We start from the raw sequence: 16,878 nt of genomic DNA, 5'->3' as shown, positions 1-16,878 counted from the left end.
TGCCATTGCTTTTGGCAATACTGATTTGGTGCGCTACCCTTGAGCAGGCCAATGAATAGGTACAGTATAAATTTAGCTAATGAAATAATGATAACGTAAATGGTGATACATGATCTAGCCATGTTCACTGGGAATGTTGCAGGGGAGAGGGAGTGAACCTGTGGTAGTGAGCATGAATTTGAGCATGGAAATATATTTGGTGTGTGACAAGGACTCAAGATGAGGAAAGGAAATTAAAGTTTTGGAAGTGACAGCTAAATAAGACTTCTGGGCATTGATAATTCTGCATTCTACTTTTCTGGCTATCAATGTAACATTTATTAGCTGGTCTACTTGTTCCTTTGCTTGGCAATATAGCAGGTAAACTATTAATTTTATTTGACACTGTTTACTTCTCAGGGTCGTTGTCGGCCATGTGTAGACTGCAATTCCTCACGTGGGGAAGAAAAACTACAGAACACAATTTTGATCACAGAATTCATTTTTCCAAAATCAGTTCATTAAAAAGTTTATATTCCTTACAGTTGGGAAGCAGTATGCCTGAAAGGATGTGGGCAATATGAGGTGAAATCTCAGAAGCAAAACCATAAGGCGAGATTCCCAGGAATCAGAGCATAGAAAGGCATCTGTGCCCTACAGTGCCCTACATGGCTCCTCCTCCAAGTCTAAAATAGCAGAGTAAATTAGGCAAAATAATTTATGTAACTCTGCTTTAATTTGCATAAACGTCACAGAATTCTGTGGACTACATGCATATAAATGACAGGGAAAGAAAGTTCGACTAAACATTAGGAAGAACTTTCTGACAGTAAGAGCTGTTTGGCAGTGGAACCTCAGAAGGTGGTAGCCTCTCATTCATTGGGGGTATTTAAACAGAGGCTGGGTCGTCATCTGTCATGGATCCTTTAGTCAAGATTCCTGCATCGCAGGGGGTTGGACTAGATGACCCTTGGGGTCACGTCCAACTCTACAATTCTATGATTCAGAGGGAAATGCCCTTTCTATTTCATCCCAATGTTTGCTGATCACATCTGATCACCACAATCTCTGCATCTTATCTAGAGCAGGGTTAGCCAACACAGTGCCCTCCTGATGTTGCTGGGCTTCCATCAGCCCCAGCCAGCCTGGCCAATGGTTAGGGATGATGGGAGTTAGATTACAACAACTGAAGGTATTAACTTATGGTCTGTGTGTGTGGTTTGGGAGCTGCACGGCCAGGGAAAAAACAATGCTGTCCAGGGTTGTAAAGACTGCAGAGAGAATAATTGGGTGCACTCTTCCCACCTTGGATCAAATCTATGCTGTCAGGTGACATAAGAAAGCGGCAGAGATAGCGCAGGATAGTACACACCCCGGAAATTATCTCTTTCAGCTTCTGCCTTCTGGAAGAAGGTATAGGGTTATAAAGGCCAGGACTAGCCGCCTGAGAAACAGTTTCTACGCAAATGCAATTCTGGTTCTAAACGCAGCATAAGGGGTCTTTATATTATAGTGTATTTTAAAATGGGGTTTCAGAGTTTTTAGGGGGTTTTGAATGTTTTATGTAGTTTTCCAGTTTCATTGTTCTGCATGGGACAATGACAATAAAGATATCGTATATTGGGAAGCTGTTGGCTATCCCTGCTCTAGACCATAATGACTTACATGACTTCTTCCAGCTCTTTACCTAATTATCTCTCCAGCTACTCTACCTCAAAGGGCTGTTGTGATAAATAAGATAAGAATTTCAAAAGCAGCACTCCTGAAGCAGGCTTTACCTAGGAGGTCTGCTCCTTCATCCACATCGCCAATGGCTTCCGAGCCAACTTCAGTAAGTTCCGTGTACAGCGAGTCGGTGTTGATGCCGAAGGCTTTGTTCACGATCCCCTGAGTAGGGCTGTCATGCAAAGAGAAAAAGAATGGAAATGCTGCAGACTGGCACGAAATGAATAAAAGCTGCATTCTGCACTCATGGGCAGCATGCCTAGAGAAAGGGAATGTCTGCACCCAAACCTGTTTCCTGTGCGTTCCAGCCTGGGATCCTGGCACATATCCAGCTCTGGAGTAGAATCGATATCTTGAAAATCTGACCCCTCATCGCTGCTCCCCATCCCTGTAGGATGGAATGCAAAGAGGGAAATATTCATAGTCAAGAAGACCAAACCAACATTTCAGATCAAGGGTGGGCATTTGCACCTCCATTTATCAAGGAGGATATTGGTGACAACCCAAAGAGAACAGCAGAGATCTCGTGCAGCCACCAACAATTCTTCATCCACACACTTAGCTAGGTTGAAGAGGCAGTCCATTGCTCAACCCTGGGCACCGCAATCTAATTGCAGCCCTAAAAATAAGGAATATGCTAATTTACACCATTATGGGATAATAATTCCTTCTTAGCATGTTATGTCCACATCCCACATTCCTATAGGAAACAAGTTAGAAGTTTCTCAGCCAGCCATACCGATGCTCACGTTCCTCGTCTCTTGGGCGACCTGGACTTCCATATTTCTACTATTCCGTTTCTCCCGCGACCGCTTGTTGTTCTTTGACGTGATGTAGTCATTCATGGGCTGAAGGCTCTCATTCAGGGGGGTGACAGCAGCAGAGGGCACGGACGAGGTGGGCGTGTTGGATTTTGTTCCCGTGGTGCTGGGCGTAGCAGCTGCCGAGGACTGTCCAGACTCAGACATTTCATCAGGCGGGCACTAGGGGCACAGCAGTTTGGAGGGGGTGGGAAGAGAAGGGATGGAGAGGCAATCACATGTATCAGTTAATTTGTCCTCCCATTTACTGGTCAGGCGGCTGCCTTGTAGCATTGTGATATACGAGCACTATGCACTAAAAAGCCTATAACGGCCACTACAAAAATGAGGGCCAGTGTGGTGCAGTGGTTTAGAATGTTGTGTCTGGACTTTTATAAACAGCCAGGTTCAAGTCTCCATTTAGCAATCAAGAGAAGTGGGTGCCCTCGGGCAAGTCACCATTAACCAAACCTACCTTGTTGTGAAGGATAAATTTAATTAGACCATACAAAAATATTGTAATTCTCCCAAGATTTTTAATGGCCCGTTAGCAGCTTTTAAGATTCACTATGCTGCTTAAGAAAAGTCATGTTTAGTTTATGTGTTTTATTCTCTGATACCTAATATCCTCACGTAACATCCTCTTTTTTCCTTTTCCCTCCAGAACGCCTCAGATTTTTTTGTCATATGTTTGGCTCACCCCTTGGCCTGAGTGCTTAATGGTGAATAATGGCCCACAAAGAGCCACAATGTGTTGGAGGCCTTGTGTCGTCTATGGGTGCTAGTGAATCCCATCTTCCTGAGTTATAATTTGACCCTTGCTTATTAGATAAGGAACAATCAACCACACAGTCAGAAGGCACCAAACCTCTCTGCTCACTAGATCACACTGGCAGTTTGCCCCGATGTGGCAAGGTTCATAATTATGACCAAATGCTGGACTCATTGTTTAGGGGCAAACTACAGAAGCAAACAAGCCAAAGGATCCAGTCAAGGGATCGTCACTAGTGACAGGACTTTTAAAAACAAGAGCACATACGCACATCCGAAAAGCAGCACAACTGAAACAAAGACACACATTTACACAAAACCATACCTATTCACCCAAACATCTGGAGGGCCACAGGTTCCCCATTGATGTTCTAGGACCATAGAACATAGTTCGTTTTTAGGAGACTGGATGAGGACCATATTTGGCCACTGCAGGAACCATGTGGAGTCATCCTCCAGCTATCTTCATGGCTGATAGGAACCACTGTGGGACCAGTGCCAGCAATGGACTAGCCCTGGAGGAAAGGGGACCCTCTTTTCTAGAGGCACTTCTGACTTCTACACCAAATCCCTGCCACTTAAGTAAGAACACAAGAAGCACCACTGAACTCTTAGCTTTTGTTCAGGCCATTTACAGAATGGCGATTTCTTCAAGGCCAGGGGTGATCTTGTTAACACTAGTCTAGAAGGATTCCCTTACTGCAAGCCCAGCTATACTTACACAGCTGACACATGCACGCGCATACACACATACAGAGCATAGCAAAATGACAATGGAGACTGTGAAAAGACGGCCACTTAACCCTTTGCAGCCATACATTCTTAAAGGCAAGGATGCCATGCTTTAATGAGCAGCAGAATTTCAAGTCCTGTATATACTGTGCTGGTGAGCTTCAAGTAACCTATATGGTCTTAGATACCAATTGTTTTCAGGTGTGTAACAAGAACAAACTAGCAGCAGAAATCCTATCACAAAGGGACCATCAAAGACTAAAAAACCAGAGTAATGTAATTTGACAGTGGTGCATTCTCTACTAACATTACATTCATTTCCCTAATGGTTTTACTAGTGCCGGATGTTGTTTGCACAACACCGAGATGATATTTTGTTTGCACCTTGCCAACTAGAGAACAAAGCATAGGCTTGCCATATGTCAGGAAAATTCCTGATGTGCTGGTTTTTGGATGTAAAAATGGTGGCAGGGATAGGGGTGGGGATTTAGCCAAATTGGCAAAATGTCTGGGAAAACCTGGATGTATGGCAACACAATGAAAAAAGCAGTGGAAACAGCTCCAAAGCCTTAAAATCGCTATTTTGGGAGGAGAAATATGGCAACCCCAACAAAGCCTTGTTACCAAGTATGTGAGCAATACTGGATTTCCAACTTCAGGGAACCTTTTTTTTGTTGTGGGGCAGAAAGCCATGAATGGTTTAAAGGCACAGGGCATAGCATATCTCCTTCTTAACAAAAGGCAGCGGCAGAGAGGAGAAGAAATCCAGGTCAGGATTACAAGAAAAGGTACAACAAAAAGGATTTAGACTAAATATTACAAGGCTTCCCAATAAAGCATCCTAGGAACTGTAGTTTGTTAAAGATGCTGAGAGTTGTTAGGAGACTCCATTCTCCCTTAAGGGTAAAGGTAAAGGGACCCCTGACCGTTAGGTCCAGTCGCGACGACTTTGGGGTTGTGGCGCTCATCTCGCTTTATTGGCCGAGGGAGCCGGCATACAGCTTTCGGGTCATGTGGCCAGCATGACTAAGCCGCTTCTGGCGAACCAGAGCAACACACGGAAACGCCGTTTACCTTCCTGCCAGAGCAGTACCTATTTATCTACTTGCACTTTGACGTGCTTTCGAACTGCTAGGTTGGCAGGAGCAGGGACCGAGCAATGGGAGCTCACCCCGTTGCGGGGATTCTCACCGCCAGCCTTCTGATCAGCAAGCCCTAGGCTCTGAGGTTTAACCCACAGCACCACCCGCATCCCCCATTGCCCCTTACAGAGCTACAATTCCAGAGTAGTTTAATAATCAGTCCATCTTCCTGGGGAAACATGGAAATTGGAGCTCTATGTCAGAAATAGGGGACTCCTGATACGATTTTTGAGGGAAGCCATTTATGCATTGCCATGCATGTAACAAACCACCCACCAAACAATTTATGCCAAGGAGCTGGCACACCAATAACTGCAGATATATAATGGGTTTTTTAAAATTGGATTTTCTGTGGGGTAAGAGTAAATCTGGCTTATATGATTATATGAAGAAAAAGCACGGGGTAGTATTTTTAGGACAACATGGAGACTGCAAAAAGAAATTCTGAGCAGGGGCAACATCGAGTCCATAATAAATCGTCCTGATGGAAGCACCTTCAGTGTATGCTAGCTGATGGGCGAATGTTAAAATACTGCTGCCCCAGGCCGAAAAAAAAAACCTTTAGCAAAAGAACACTCATCACACACAGGAGTTTAGCTGAGCAAAGCATCAGCAAAGAAATGGCTATGAGCTGCAAAGGGTTACAGACACACAGAGGTCTCTCTGTCCTGATGGAGGTGCTGCTGACAAGTAGGCAAGGATGCCCTCGCTTCCATGATGGTGTTAGAAAAACCTTGTAGCCGGAGTTGGACTGCAGCTGGCCGAGGTCACTCAGATGCCAGTGGTCCACTGCGGGGGCGATCTTGGCGCCCACCTGCCCACGTACCATGTCATCTGTGAGGGGGATGTTCAGAGAATTGGGACGCCTCTTCATGCTAGAGACAGAAAAGGAAAGTCAGAGAGAGAGAAGGAGAGAAAGAGAGAGCATGGGAAAGAGTTAGGAAACCAGCAGATTCTTGACATAGAGAAAGCAGCAAAACAAACCCATCATAGTTAACAGTGGGCCAAGTATCCCAAGGACAACCCATTAACATTCCCATAAGATTGAGAAGTGGAAAGTCCTTTTAAAAAACAGACACCAAGTTTCCAGACATATGAGTGTGAAAATATGCTCAAAAGTATGTATACATTTTGCAGCAGTTGGAGGCACTGGCACCTGCATAGTTCCATGAATAGTGGATAGGAAGCTGCCTTATACCAGAGCAGAACAATAGTCCATCTAGGTCAACACTGTCTACACCAGGGTAACCCAATTTTGTGCCCTCCAGATGTTGGGGAACTTCCCATCAGCTCCAGCTAGCATGGCCAGGGATTATGGGAGTTGTAGTACAGCAACACCTGGAGGCTGCCATGTTGGCTACCCCTGGTCTATGCTGATTGGCAGCAGCTCTCCTGGGTCTCAGGAAAGAGTATTTCCTGGCTCTACCTGAAGATACCAGAGATTGAATTATGGATCATTGGCATGCAAAGTGTGTGCTCTGCACCAGTGAGCAACAATCCTTCTGAAGTCAAACCAGACCTGATTATACAAAAAGGCAAATGAATGAATAAAACTGTGGAATAATTTATGAAAAATAGAGAGACATAATGCAAATCTGCGTGGTTTGTACTACTCACAAAATTCTGTATTTCCTGGTGTGGAATTTTAAACCTTTCAGCACAAGATTCACACAACATCAACCCCAGGAATTGGGTTTGGTACCTGCCCTAGATGGAACTGCACTTCCTCTGAAGGAATAGGTGTTCAGTTTAGATCCATTGCTGTCACTACAGTCTCATGAGTTTTTTGTTTGTTGTTTGTTTGTTGGTTGGTTTGGTTTTTTGCTGCTTTTACTGATAGTTTCAATCGGTATATAACTTTGAATAAATTAAAAATAAAATAAAAATGCATTCCTGACTGTTGGCCATGGTGGCTGGAGCTGATGGGAAGCGAATTCCAACCTCATGCCAGAGGTTCCCTATCCTCAGCCTAGAACCTCTATGTTGGCAAGAGGAGTAGGGCAGCTTTGAACTTGCAAAACACTTTTCTTCCAGCATGAATTGAGCAGGGAGCGGAGGTGGAGTTTCATGCAACACTCTATAGACTGGCAGCCTTAACTGCACTTGAGCTTCTTTGAGCTTATGCCAAAGCTGGTGCTGCAGCAAAGCCTCAAGCCTTTTCCCTGCTGTTCCTGGTATGGATCACCGCTTCTGCTGAACACAGAAAACCATTTCCCCAGGGATCCAGCTGAGAGGCAGTTACAAGCAGTCTGCTTGTGACCTTGTGTGAAACTGCTGTAATGGAACTCAAAAACCCCGGAAATCCAAAGAGCAAAGGCAGTGAACGCAAGGGCAGGTGAGACATGCTCAAACTCCTTTGAGGGTGAGAAGTCAAACCAGCAAAAGGATGTGTGTGTGTGTGTGTGTGTGTGTGTGTGTGTGTGTGTGGAGACAAACAAATTTTATTGTAGGTGGGCATGGGGGTGGGAAAATGGTGACAAAATTGCCCAACAGGACATTTTCTCGCTTGAAGACATGAATTTCTGTGCTGGTGCATCCAACACTTGAGTAGGGGGAGGGATTTCTCCCCCCACTCAGATAAATTGGGATCAGTCAAGGAAACTGATTGCCAGTAGTTTCCAGGAAAAAAATAATGGATAAGGCCACACATTACCTTATATGAATCTTTGCATTTGCCTGTGTGTGTTTTTTAAAAGCAAGTCGTTTTTGCTTGGTGGGGGGCGGTGATTCTGGACTGGGACTACGATATGGGTGAAGAAGGCTTTGACATCACCCAGAGCCAACCACAACCCACCTCTGAATTTACTATTTATCCTGGGAGGGAAGCAACTCTTTTGATGCTATAATGAGGGTCCCAGTGGGAGCCAGGTACATGTGTCTCAGACTAAAGAGGGGCTTTTATTTGGTGATCTTAGCAGCATTTGTGTATAGTGATATAACATGCTTGGCCAGGCTTCATTAAAGGAGGTTGGTAAAGGTAAAGGGACCCTGACCATTAGGTCCAGTCATGGACGACTCTGGGATTGTGGCACTCATCTCGCTCTATAGGCAGAGGGAGCTGGCATTTGTCTGCAGACAGCTTCCGGGACATGTGGCAAAGCATGACTAAGCCGCTTCTGCCGAACCAGAGCAGCGCACGGAAACGCCGTTTACCTTCCCGCCGGAGTGGTATCTATTTATCTACTTGCACTTTGATGTGCTTTTGAACTGCTAGGTTGGCAGGAGCAGGGACCAAGCAACGGGATCTCACCCCATCGTGGAGATTTGAACCGCCGACCTTCTGATCGGCAAGCCCTAGGCTCAGTGGTTTAGACCACAGCATCACCCGCAGTTCAATTTTGTTCAAGCTTTATCACTTCTCCTTTCACTGTTGGTTTTGATATGAGATAGCCTGTTGTTAGCTCCTCTTAATATGAACTGCTGAATGGGGTGCTGTGGGCATAATTCTTGCCAACAGGCTCACATAAAAAGCCCATAATCTTCATGGTCAGGGATGTCAGGTGACAGTGAAAGGCCAATCCATTGCCCGGGACAAGTTACAAAGGCTTTTAGGCCTGTGAACTTCCTGGATCTGTCTGAAGTTTGACTCCAGCTTGCTTGCAGTTTCCTGTCTTTGATCTCTAACCTTAGGCTTGAATGCCTGACAAAATCTAAGACTGTTAGAAGTAAACTACCTGTCAAATGCTTTCCTCCCCCCGCCACACCCAGACTACAGGTGGCCCTCAGGGGGGAAAGGTGGCCCACCTCTGCTCCAAGGACACCTTGCTCTTCCTAGATGCACTGCAAGTCTACCTGTTGCAGTGACCTTGTCAGGATTTGAACTAGCGCCAAGTGTGAGGGCACCATGGGAAAGTAGCCTCCATGGCCCCACTGGCACCAACGGACCCCAGCCCCACCAAGTGAGCTTGTAGGCAGCGGGCAGCTATGAACTGCTCTTCATTGCAATTACCCACAATGCCCTGACAGAGAGCTGCTCTGGGGCATTATGGGCCTTTTTAAATTGCAGCTTCCCAGCTGGCGTCTGCTACCACTCTGTAATCCCAGGCGTCGGGCATTAGGAAGGATGGAAAGCCAAAGGCAGTCACTGGTTTCGGTAGGCCCTACTATGGCAGTGGAATCCGAGGCCACACCTGCATTATAAATTTAAAGCACAATGATACCACTTTAACAGTCATGGTTTTTCTCAAAACATCCTGGGAATTGTAGTTTTTTAAAGGGTGCTGGGAGTTGTTAGGAGACCCCTATTCCCCCCAGAAGGCTACAATTCCCAGGATTCCCCAAGAGAGAGTAATTGCTAAGCCACTCTGGAAATTGTACCTCTGTGACATGAATAGGGGTGTCTCCTAACAACTCTCAGCACTTTTAACAAAGTACAATTCCCAAGATTCTTTGAGGGCAGCCACGATTATTAAAACGGTATAATACGGCTTTAAATGTATGGTGCAGGTGTGGCCCTGGTTGCTGTGTGAGGATATCAGGTGCTGCAGCGATGCCCAGTTCAAATGATGGACCCTGTTCTTCGTCAAACATATGTTGGTGTGACCTGAGACCATTTCCTCTGCCTCTTTAGAGCCTAGGGAAATAGGCTGCCCTGCCTCGACTCACCAGCTTGTCTCACATCAACACAAAACAGCAAAAGCGCTGTTGATGGTCACAGCTACTCCCCCCGCAAAGAGCTCCCAACCCAACAGATACAGATTCTCCCAAATTACCTTTTCCTCCATGACTGGCGGTGACTGAAGTGACAAACAGAGAGCAGCCCACACAAGAAAGGCAACGGCACAAGAAGCAAGACAAGAGAATAACCATTAGAGTGCAACAGTCATGCAAGCACACACACACACACAAACGTCGTTATGTGCTCACAGAAATGCTCACCTGAGGAGATTGAGACATTGGCACACATAAAACACCCAGCCTAACGAACATGCAGTGAGTCTGGAACACACAATGGTGATACATACAGTCCAGTGAGGGAGGTTTGGAGGGTGGCAAGAGAGGGAGAGGGCCTTTGCAGATGTAGCTCCCCAACTGCAGAATGCTCACCCCTGCCTGGTGCTATCAGGAACATCCTTCTGGCACTGCCTTAAAACTTACCTCCAGTTTTAAAAAAGGATTAGGGAGCAGTTTCTGTTCCTCAAGCCAGTAAAGAAAATACATAAGCAAGGCCTCATGAGATTTCAGAAGCCACGTCAGGGATGGGGTGGCTGAACAAGCTCTCCAAAAGTGAGGGCTTTATTGCCTCACATAGTACTTCACTATCTCTAACAGAAATCATACTGCAAAGCAAGCAAATGTAGGCAGGCATGCAAAAATCTGCATAACGATCCGTCCATTGCAAAATTAGCATCGTGCAGAATATTATTTATTCATTCATTTTGGTAGGTCAGAGTGGTTTTAACAACCGATCCCTCTTCCCAGGGACCTCTGGGAACTGTAGCTCAGGAGAATAGGGGCCTCTTAAAAACCTTCAACACACCCTTAACAAGCTACAGTTCCCATGATTCTTTGGGAGGTGCCATGTCTGTGAAAGTGGTATCATAGTGCTTTAGATGTATGGTGCAGATGTCACCTAACACAGTCTGGAATGCAAAATTTTCCTGCAACTTCAGTAACTGGGGAAAGTGGCAGCCCCAGTCGCATAGCTGGCTGATGGCTGTCTCCATATTGTGATTTTTTTAAAAAGGGGGTAAGTGAGTGTTTGCTTTTTTTTTTTTAACACACTCCATCAGTGGAGTTCCCACAGTAGACAACAAATAATTAAAATAAACAATAAAAAGCAATTGAAAACAGAAGCATCAAAAGCAACAGCATTTAAAACAGAGATGGGGGGTGGGCTTTTGGCACTTTGCACTTTTGTTGGATTCCAACTCCCATCAGCCCCACCCAGTAGGGTCAATGGTCAGGGATGATGGGAGTTGTAGTCCAGCAAGATCTGGGATAGCCCAACTCACACAGAGCTTTTTAAAAGAAAAGCAAAAAAGCACACCAGCAGAGATAAAGCAAACATAAGCAGCATAAAAATGACAGAGGACTGTAGGCAACTAAGTTCTACTCAAAGCTCAAATTAATGGGTCAAAGTTAGTCACTCCTATTAATTTATATGCATCTGCTCTGCATAGGAATAACGTTGGATATAACCCAGAAAAAACAGAATGGAGTTAAAAGCTTGGTGCAATGCAAAGGTCTTTGGGGCCAAGAGTACAGCAAAGGAGGTGCCTGGGGCCAGGTGAGCATTCAACAGTCAGGGAGCCCCATTCCTCAGTAACCACTCCACTGCACCTCTGATGGCAAGGGAGGGGCTTGGAGAAGAGCCTCTGGTGAAACCCATAGCTTTCAGGTGAGCAGATGTGGACAAGTGGTTCTTCAGGTACCAGAGTCCCAAGCTGTGAAGGTCTTCAAGAAGGGTTAGTGAATGTTGGATTGTCCTACTGACAACCTCCCCAAAACTCTAATTGCCATAACCTCCCTGCCGCACCTCTAAGGTAGGGAGAGAATCTCCTGGTTCTCTCACCAACTCTGAGTTGAGAGCTGGAGGTGGGGCTGAAAACAAGAAATCCAAAGGCATACAAAAGTGCAACAATACACAAAAACAATCTAGAGAGCGGCAAGGCACGCTGCATCACAAACACACATGAAGTCTACAACATGTTCTCACCTCTCTAAGGCCCCATCTGCATTGTAGATTTAAAGTGGTAAACAGTCATGGCTTCTCTCAAAGAATCTTGGGAACTGTAGGGTGCTGAGAGTTGTTAGAAGACTCCTATTCCCCTCACAGAGTCCCAAGAATGAGTTAACAATTAATTCCCCTTCCCAGGAATCTCTGGGAATTGCAGCTCTGTGAGGGGAATGGGACTCTTCCCAGGACTCTTTGAGGGATGCCATGACTGTTTAAAGTGGTATCGTAGTGCTTTATATGCATCGTGCAGATGGGGCCTAAGAGGCTAAGCAGATGGAGACACAAAAGCTATATGGAGAGCAAGCAGGGGGAAGGTTTATGGTGAAGCAGGTTTGCAGCTCTTGAGCCATGTGTGTACAAAGCGCAGGCTGGAATGAAGGAAAAGCCTCCTTGACTCTGGAAAGCTGGTTAAGGGAGACTCCAAGGCATAGTCTTCTCTCTTCCAAGGAAGCAAGCCACCCACCAGTGCCCAAAGGGGCTTTAAAAAGATGGATAACTTGTCTAATACAGAGCAAGAAACTGGTGTTGCCATTGTTTCACTTATCTCAGCAAATGGTTGGTCGGTAAACAAACAAAATGCAAGAGACACAAACGCACACCCCAATCACAGATCTCTCCCTTATTTGTCTATTAAAGTGGTCCCCAGAGGTTATTGGACTACAACTCCCATCAACCCTGAATGTTGGCTACACTGGCTGAGGAGGGGAGTTGTAGTCCAACAACATATGGAGACCCAAGGTTGAACACAACTGCATAAGACAGAGATGAGGAAGCTCTAGCCCCCTGTGTGTTATCTTGTGGGGGGGGAATATGAAGGTTGTTGGGGAGGGGAAAACCACAGCTCGGGGGAAGGGTTCAGCACTCCCCTAACAACTCCTTCTGCTTCAAACAACACCCTCCCTTCACCACTTTTTGATAAAGCCCTGGGACCTCAGATCCAGTTTGTCACCTAACTCCCATTCTTCTCCTGAATTGCTCCTATCACATCCAGCACACTCGGAGCTAGCTGAGGATCAAAGCAGCAGACTGATTCATTGGCTGTTCCCAGGACCCATGTTTAGGACTCACCTTATTTCTGTGATTTTAAGTTATTTTAAACTGTTTTTAATATTGCATTTTACTTATTGTAACCCACTCTGGGACCTCAGGGTGAAGAGTGGATTTATTATTATTATTATTATTATTATTATTATTATTATAGAAGAAGAATGGTTTGCAATCAAACTTAGGGACACCAGCCATAAAAGAGATCAGCTACTGCTACTTTTGGTCACTCAGAGAGCACAAGAGACTGGGTCAGTGCCTTCCTCCTAAAACATATATTCACAGTTCAGAAGTCATCTGAGTTTTGTTTTGTTTTGTTTTCCAGGTACAAAGCCAAGGTGCAGCATTACCTCCTTCCAGGTAGTCCACTCTCATTCTGACTATTTCCAGCAACTTGCTGCATCTTGGATCGCTCAATGTGTTCCACGTAGGTCTGGATCATCTGCGAAAGAAGCGGGGAAATGCAAAATGAAGGGCCAAAATGAAGACTGAACATCCCAACATTTTATTTTCTGGACAACCATTTCTTTCAAAGAAAGGGATGTCCTTAAAGATCGGAAAAGCCAGCGATGTTGTGGGAAACGTTTGCTCTAGGAAAAGCAGCTGGCCCAAAGCAGAAATTAATTGAGCACCAGTGTCAAGAGTGAGCAGAATTTATAGCATTACAGGCTTGCAGAGCTCTCTTCCTCTATCTGTGCCCTTCTCCACTTCTTATGCAAATAGTTTGAAAAGGATTTTTTATCCCTCTGAAATGACAACTTACCTCTGTGTGACGCTGGTGAAGAGCATTGTACTCTTTCTTCATTTCTGATTCACGCTCTTCCAACCTGGAAACTGTTCATTGAAAATAAAAGGGAGAAAGGAGAGAAAGATAAATTTTTTTATCTATCATCTCCAGGAGGGGTGAACATGGAAACACCAAAAGGAATGAGGGTGCAAGCACAAGAATGCCATTTGTAGCTCAGTGCTTATGGCCGAGGCGTGACAGGCTGAAGGTTGAATCACTGACACCTCTAGGTAGGTCTAGGAAGACTCAAGCTAGGAAGCTGTTTCATGGAGTCAGGCCATTAGTTCATCAAGCTCAGTATAACCAACACTGACTGGCAGCAACGGTCCAGTGTTTTAGACAGGAGTCCTTTCCAACTGTAGACATGAGGAATGGAATCCAGAATCTTTTGACTGCAGAGCTTGTTCCTTTCCTCTAAGCTAAGGGCCTTCAGTCTGAAACCCTGGATAGCATAGATCATCAGTCAGCAACCTTTTAGAGCCCATTTGGAATTTTGAAACAGTGTCTTAGGCACCACCCTTTCTGACTGCGTCTCTCCTAGATCCAAAAATGGACAAACTCTGTCTCTGGCTTTTCATAGGGTTTAGTAGGACTGGAGCCGATCCTGATGAAGTCGCATGATTGTATGCAGGTTCCCTGAAAACCCACCATCAAATTAGAGCTTGCGTTGGTAGGACTACACACTAAAAACTGCACTTCAGGATTTGCCATAGAAATTATAATCCAAGGTATAGATCCTCGTGGTTCTTCACAAGGATGACAACAGCAGAACCAACAGATCACATGGCACATCTGTAAACACTGGTGCAGACTATGATTTGATGGTGGTTTTGAGGGGGATCTCTTGAAAAATATGAGAATCCATAAGTATCCATGCCTTTAATCGGTACTTTTCTCCCATGGCAGAGCTGTAAAGCACTGGATCCATAAACTTTATGGTTCAGTCAACAAAGACTGGTGTGATCTGTGACTTGATAGTGGTGGTTAAAATAAGCCCTGTGAAAAAATAAGCGATTTCAAGATGATCCATTTTACTGGCTCAGACGGGTGTGTATGTGTGTGAGCACAGAATGGCAAAAGCAATACTGGCTCCCTCTTCCCTCCAGATATTTTGTGGTCACCTAGAATAGAAGATTTTTAAAAACAGTAAATGCTTTAGAAGAGATTTGTAACCTGTAGACCTCCATGTACTGTTGGACTACAACTCCCATCATCCCTGACCTTTGGCAATACTGGCTGGTGCTGATGGGAGCTGGTGTCCAATGTCATTGGGAGAACCGCAGGTATGGACAAACACCTATTGAATTCAACACAACTTGTGTATGATTCACAGAACTTCAGACAAACCGTGCACATGATTTTCACTTACTCTGGTCTGCGTAGTTTTTGGCCTTTAACTCCAGCTGCCGTGTTTGAAATTCAAGGTGCTCAACCTGTATCTGCAATTCCTTCTTCTCCTGCTCCAGTGCATCTTCAAATTCAATGAACTTCTACATGGGCCAAAAAAAAAAAATCAAACAGAAAAACGTGATGTATGTAAGTGGAAAATTACAGCTATCAAATGGACACTGTAACAGGATTGAAGGGGTGTCTTCTCTGATGTGTCACACACAGGGACACTTCCACCTAAACATCTGACCATGTGAAAACTGAAGTGGTGCTGTCTTATGAGAGGACTGGTGTCACTTGAGCTGGTCCTCAGAGGTGTTATAGCAAAGAGAGGCTTAGGAGAAGAAATACAATGATACTGTATTATTAAGCATCCTCCTCCTCAGAAAACTAAACAATATAATTACAATTTAAAAATAAGGGGGGGGACATGCAGTTCCGTATTAAAAGAAATTATCATTCCAGTACTGTATGTAATAAAGAGACGTTATTAGGGCCAGCCTGATAGCCTCATTAGGAAAAGTTGTCAATTTCAGTTTCTTTCACTTTCCAGTCTAAAATTCAGTTTGTTACATTTCCACATCAATTTGTGATTATAACCCAGTGTGGATTAACAACCAAGCTCTCCTCCCAGGTAGCTCTGGGAACTATAGCTCATGTGAGGGGAGTAAGACTCTCCTAACAACTCTCAGGACCCTTCGCAAACTACAGTTCCCAGGATTATTTTGGGGGAGCCATGACTGTTACAAGTGGTAGGATACTTCCTGAAATGTAAAATGCAGATGGGGCCTAACTTGGTCTGTCTTGAACATGGAAGTGCCGTGGGAGTCATTTGCTGTTCCCCTCAGGCAAAATCTCTTGGGCCAAACCAGGTTCTCCCACAGCCATTTGAGCTTCCAAAGGTGACTAGCAGATCTAGGGCCTGTGACCCTTCATATGTTGTTGGGCTACATCTCCCATAATCCCTAACCACTGACCACGTTGGCTAGCGATGATGGGAACTGGGAGTCCCGCAATGACAGGAAGGCTACAGGGGGCCCCATCCCTAATCTACTGGTAAGTCCTTCATAGCAGATATGGGGCCTTGCGCAGCTCCCTGCAGCAGTCAGAAAGGTGCTCAATAAGTCTGTGCGCAAGCTCAAACACATCCACTCTGCTCCTCCTTTTCTTCAGCAAACCACAGAGCGGCACAGTTTTATGTCTGCACCAGCACTCGTGGTTTTTTTCTAAACAAAACAATAAACCTTGGATTCAGATCAACGGCTTGTTTGCAGCAAATCTAAACATAAGGCCACAATGCTAAGCCTGTGGTTTGTTTCCCCACCAGAAAGTATGGTTTATGATAAGGGTAGGGGCCAAATGGAGAGTCCTCAGAATTCTCCACAGGCAACACCTCTCACCAGCCCAGCATTACACTTCCCTTAAGAGTTTTTGCCTTAAAATTTGGCATTGCCTCTGGGTTGCCCAGACACAGGATGGAGAGGGGAGTGCAAGTGTGTGCAGAAACCAGCCCACTGTACAAAGGTACAATTTACAACCGCTGGTTCACCATCATGTTATCATGATTAAAATGCATCTTGCATGATTTTAATAAGTTGGCAACCCTAATAAGCAGAAGCTCTAGGGCCAATTTGTTTATCTGGCCACCCAGTATGTTAATGTTTATAAGAGACATTTATGCTTAGGATATATTCACATATAATACTTTTAAAAACATGTATCAAACTCCTTTACCCTACGTATTTTATCCTTTCAAAAGTTAAGTACAGTGGTACCTTGGGTTACAGACGCTTCAGGTTACACACTCCGCTAACCCAGAAATAGTACCTC

At 45.0% G+C, this 16,878-nt stretch overlaps 1 protein-coding gene across 25 annotated transcripts in view; it reads right to left on the bottom strand.

Moving 5' to 3' along the window:
- MAPK8IP3 (mitogen-activated protein kinase 8 interacting protein 3) overlaps positions 1–16,878 on the bottom strand; it is a 70,395-nt gene that overhangs the window by 44,037 nt on the left and 9,480 nt on the right. For 12 of the 25 annotated variants that reach the window (XM_083711306.1, XM_083711288.1, XM_083711310.1 and 9 more), the window contains exons 2-9: positions 15,029–15,149; positions 13,636–13,706; positions 13,223–13,314; positions 9,862–9,885; positions 5,883–6,024; positions 2,444–2,687; positions 1,993–2,092; positions 1,758–1,876 (exon numbers count right to left, since the gene is read on the bottom strand). In XM_083711306.1, coding sequence (XP_083567432.1) covers positions 1,758–1,876; positions 1,993–2,092; positions 2,444–2,687; positions 5,883–6,024; positions 9,862–9,885; positions 13,223–13,314; positions 13,636–13,706; positions 15,029–15,149 — 913 coding nt within the window. Of the gene's footprint in view, positions 1–1,739; positions 1,877–1,992; positions 2,093–2,443; positions 2,688–5,882; positions 6,025–9,861; positions 9,886–13,222; positions 13,315–13,635; positions 13,707–15,028; positions 15,150–16,878 lie in introns of all 25 variants that reach the window. The other 13 variants (XM_083711300.1, XM_083711301.1, XM_083711302.1 and 10 more) reach the window with 6 other exon arrangements.

This window comes from Podarcis gaigeae (genome assembly GCF_964106915.1).
Source record: "Podarcis gaigeae genome assembly, chromosome: 14".
Taxonomy (NCBI): Eukaryota; Metazoa; Chordata; class Lepidosauria; order Squamata; family Lacertidae; genus Podarcis; species Podarcis gaigeae.
Note: the sequence above shows the minus strand (reverse complement) of the source record. Positions and strands in the feature narration are given on the sequence as shown.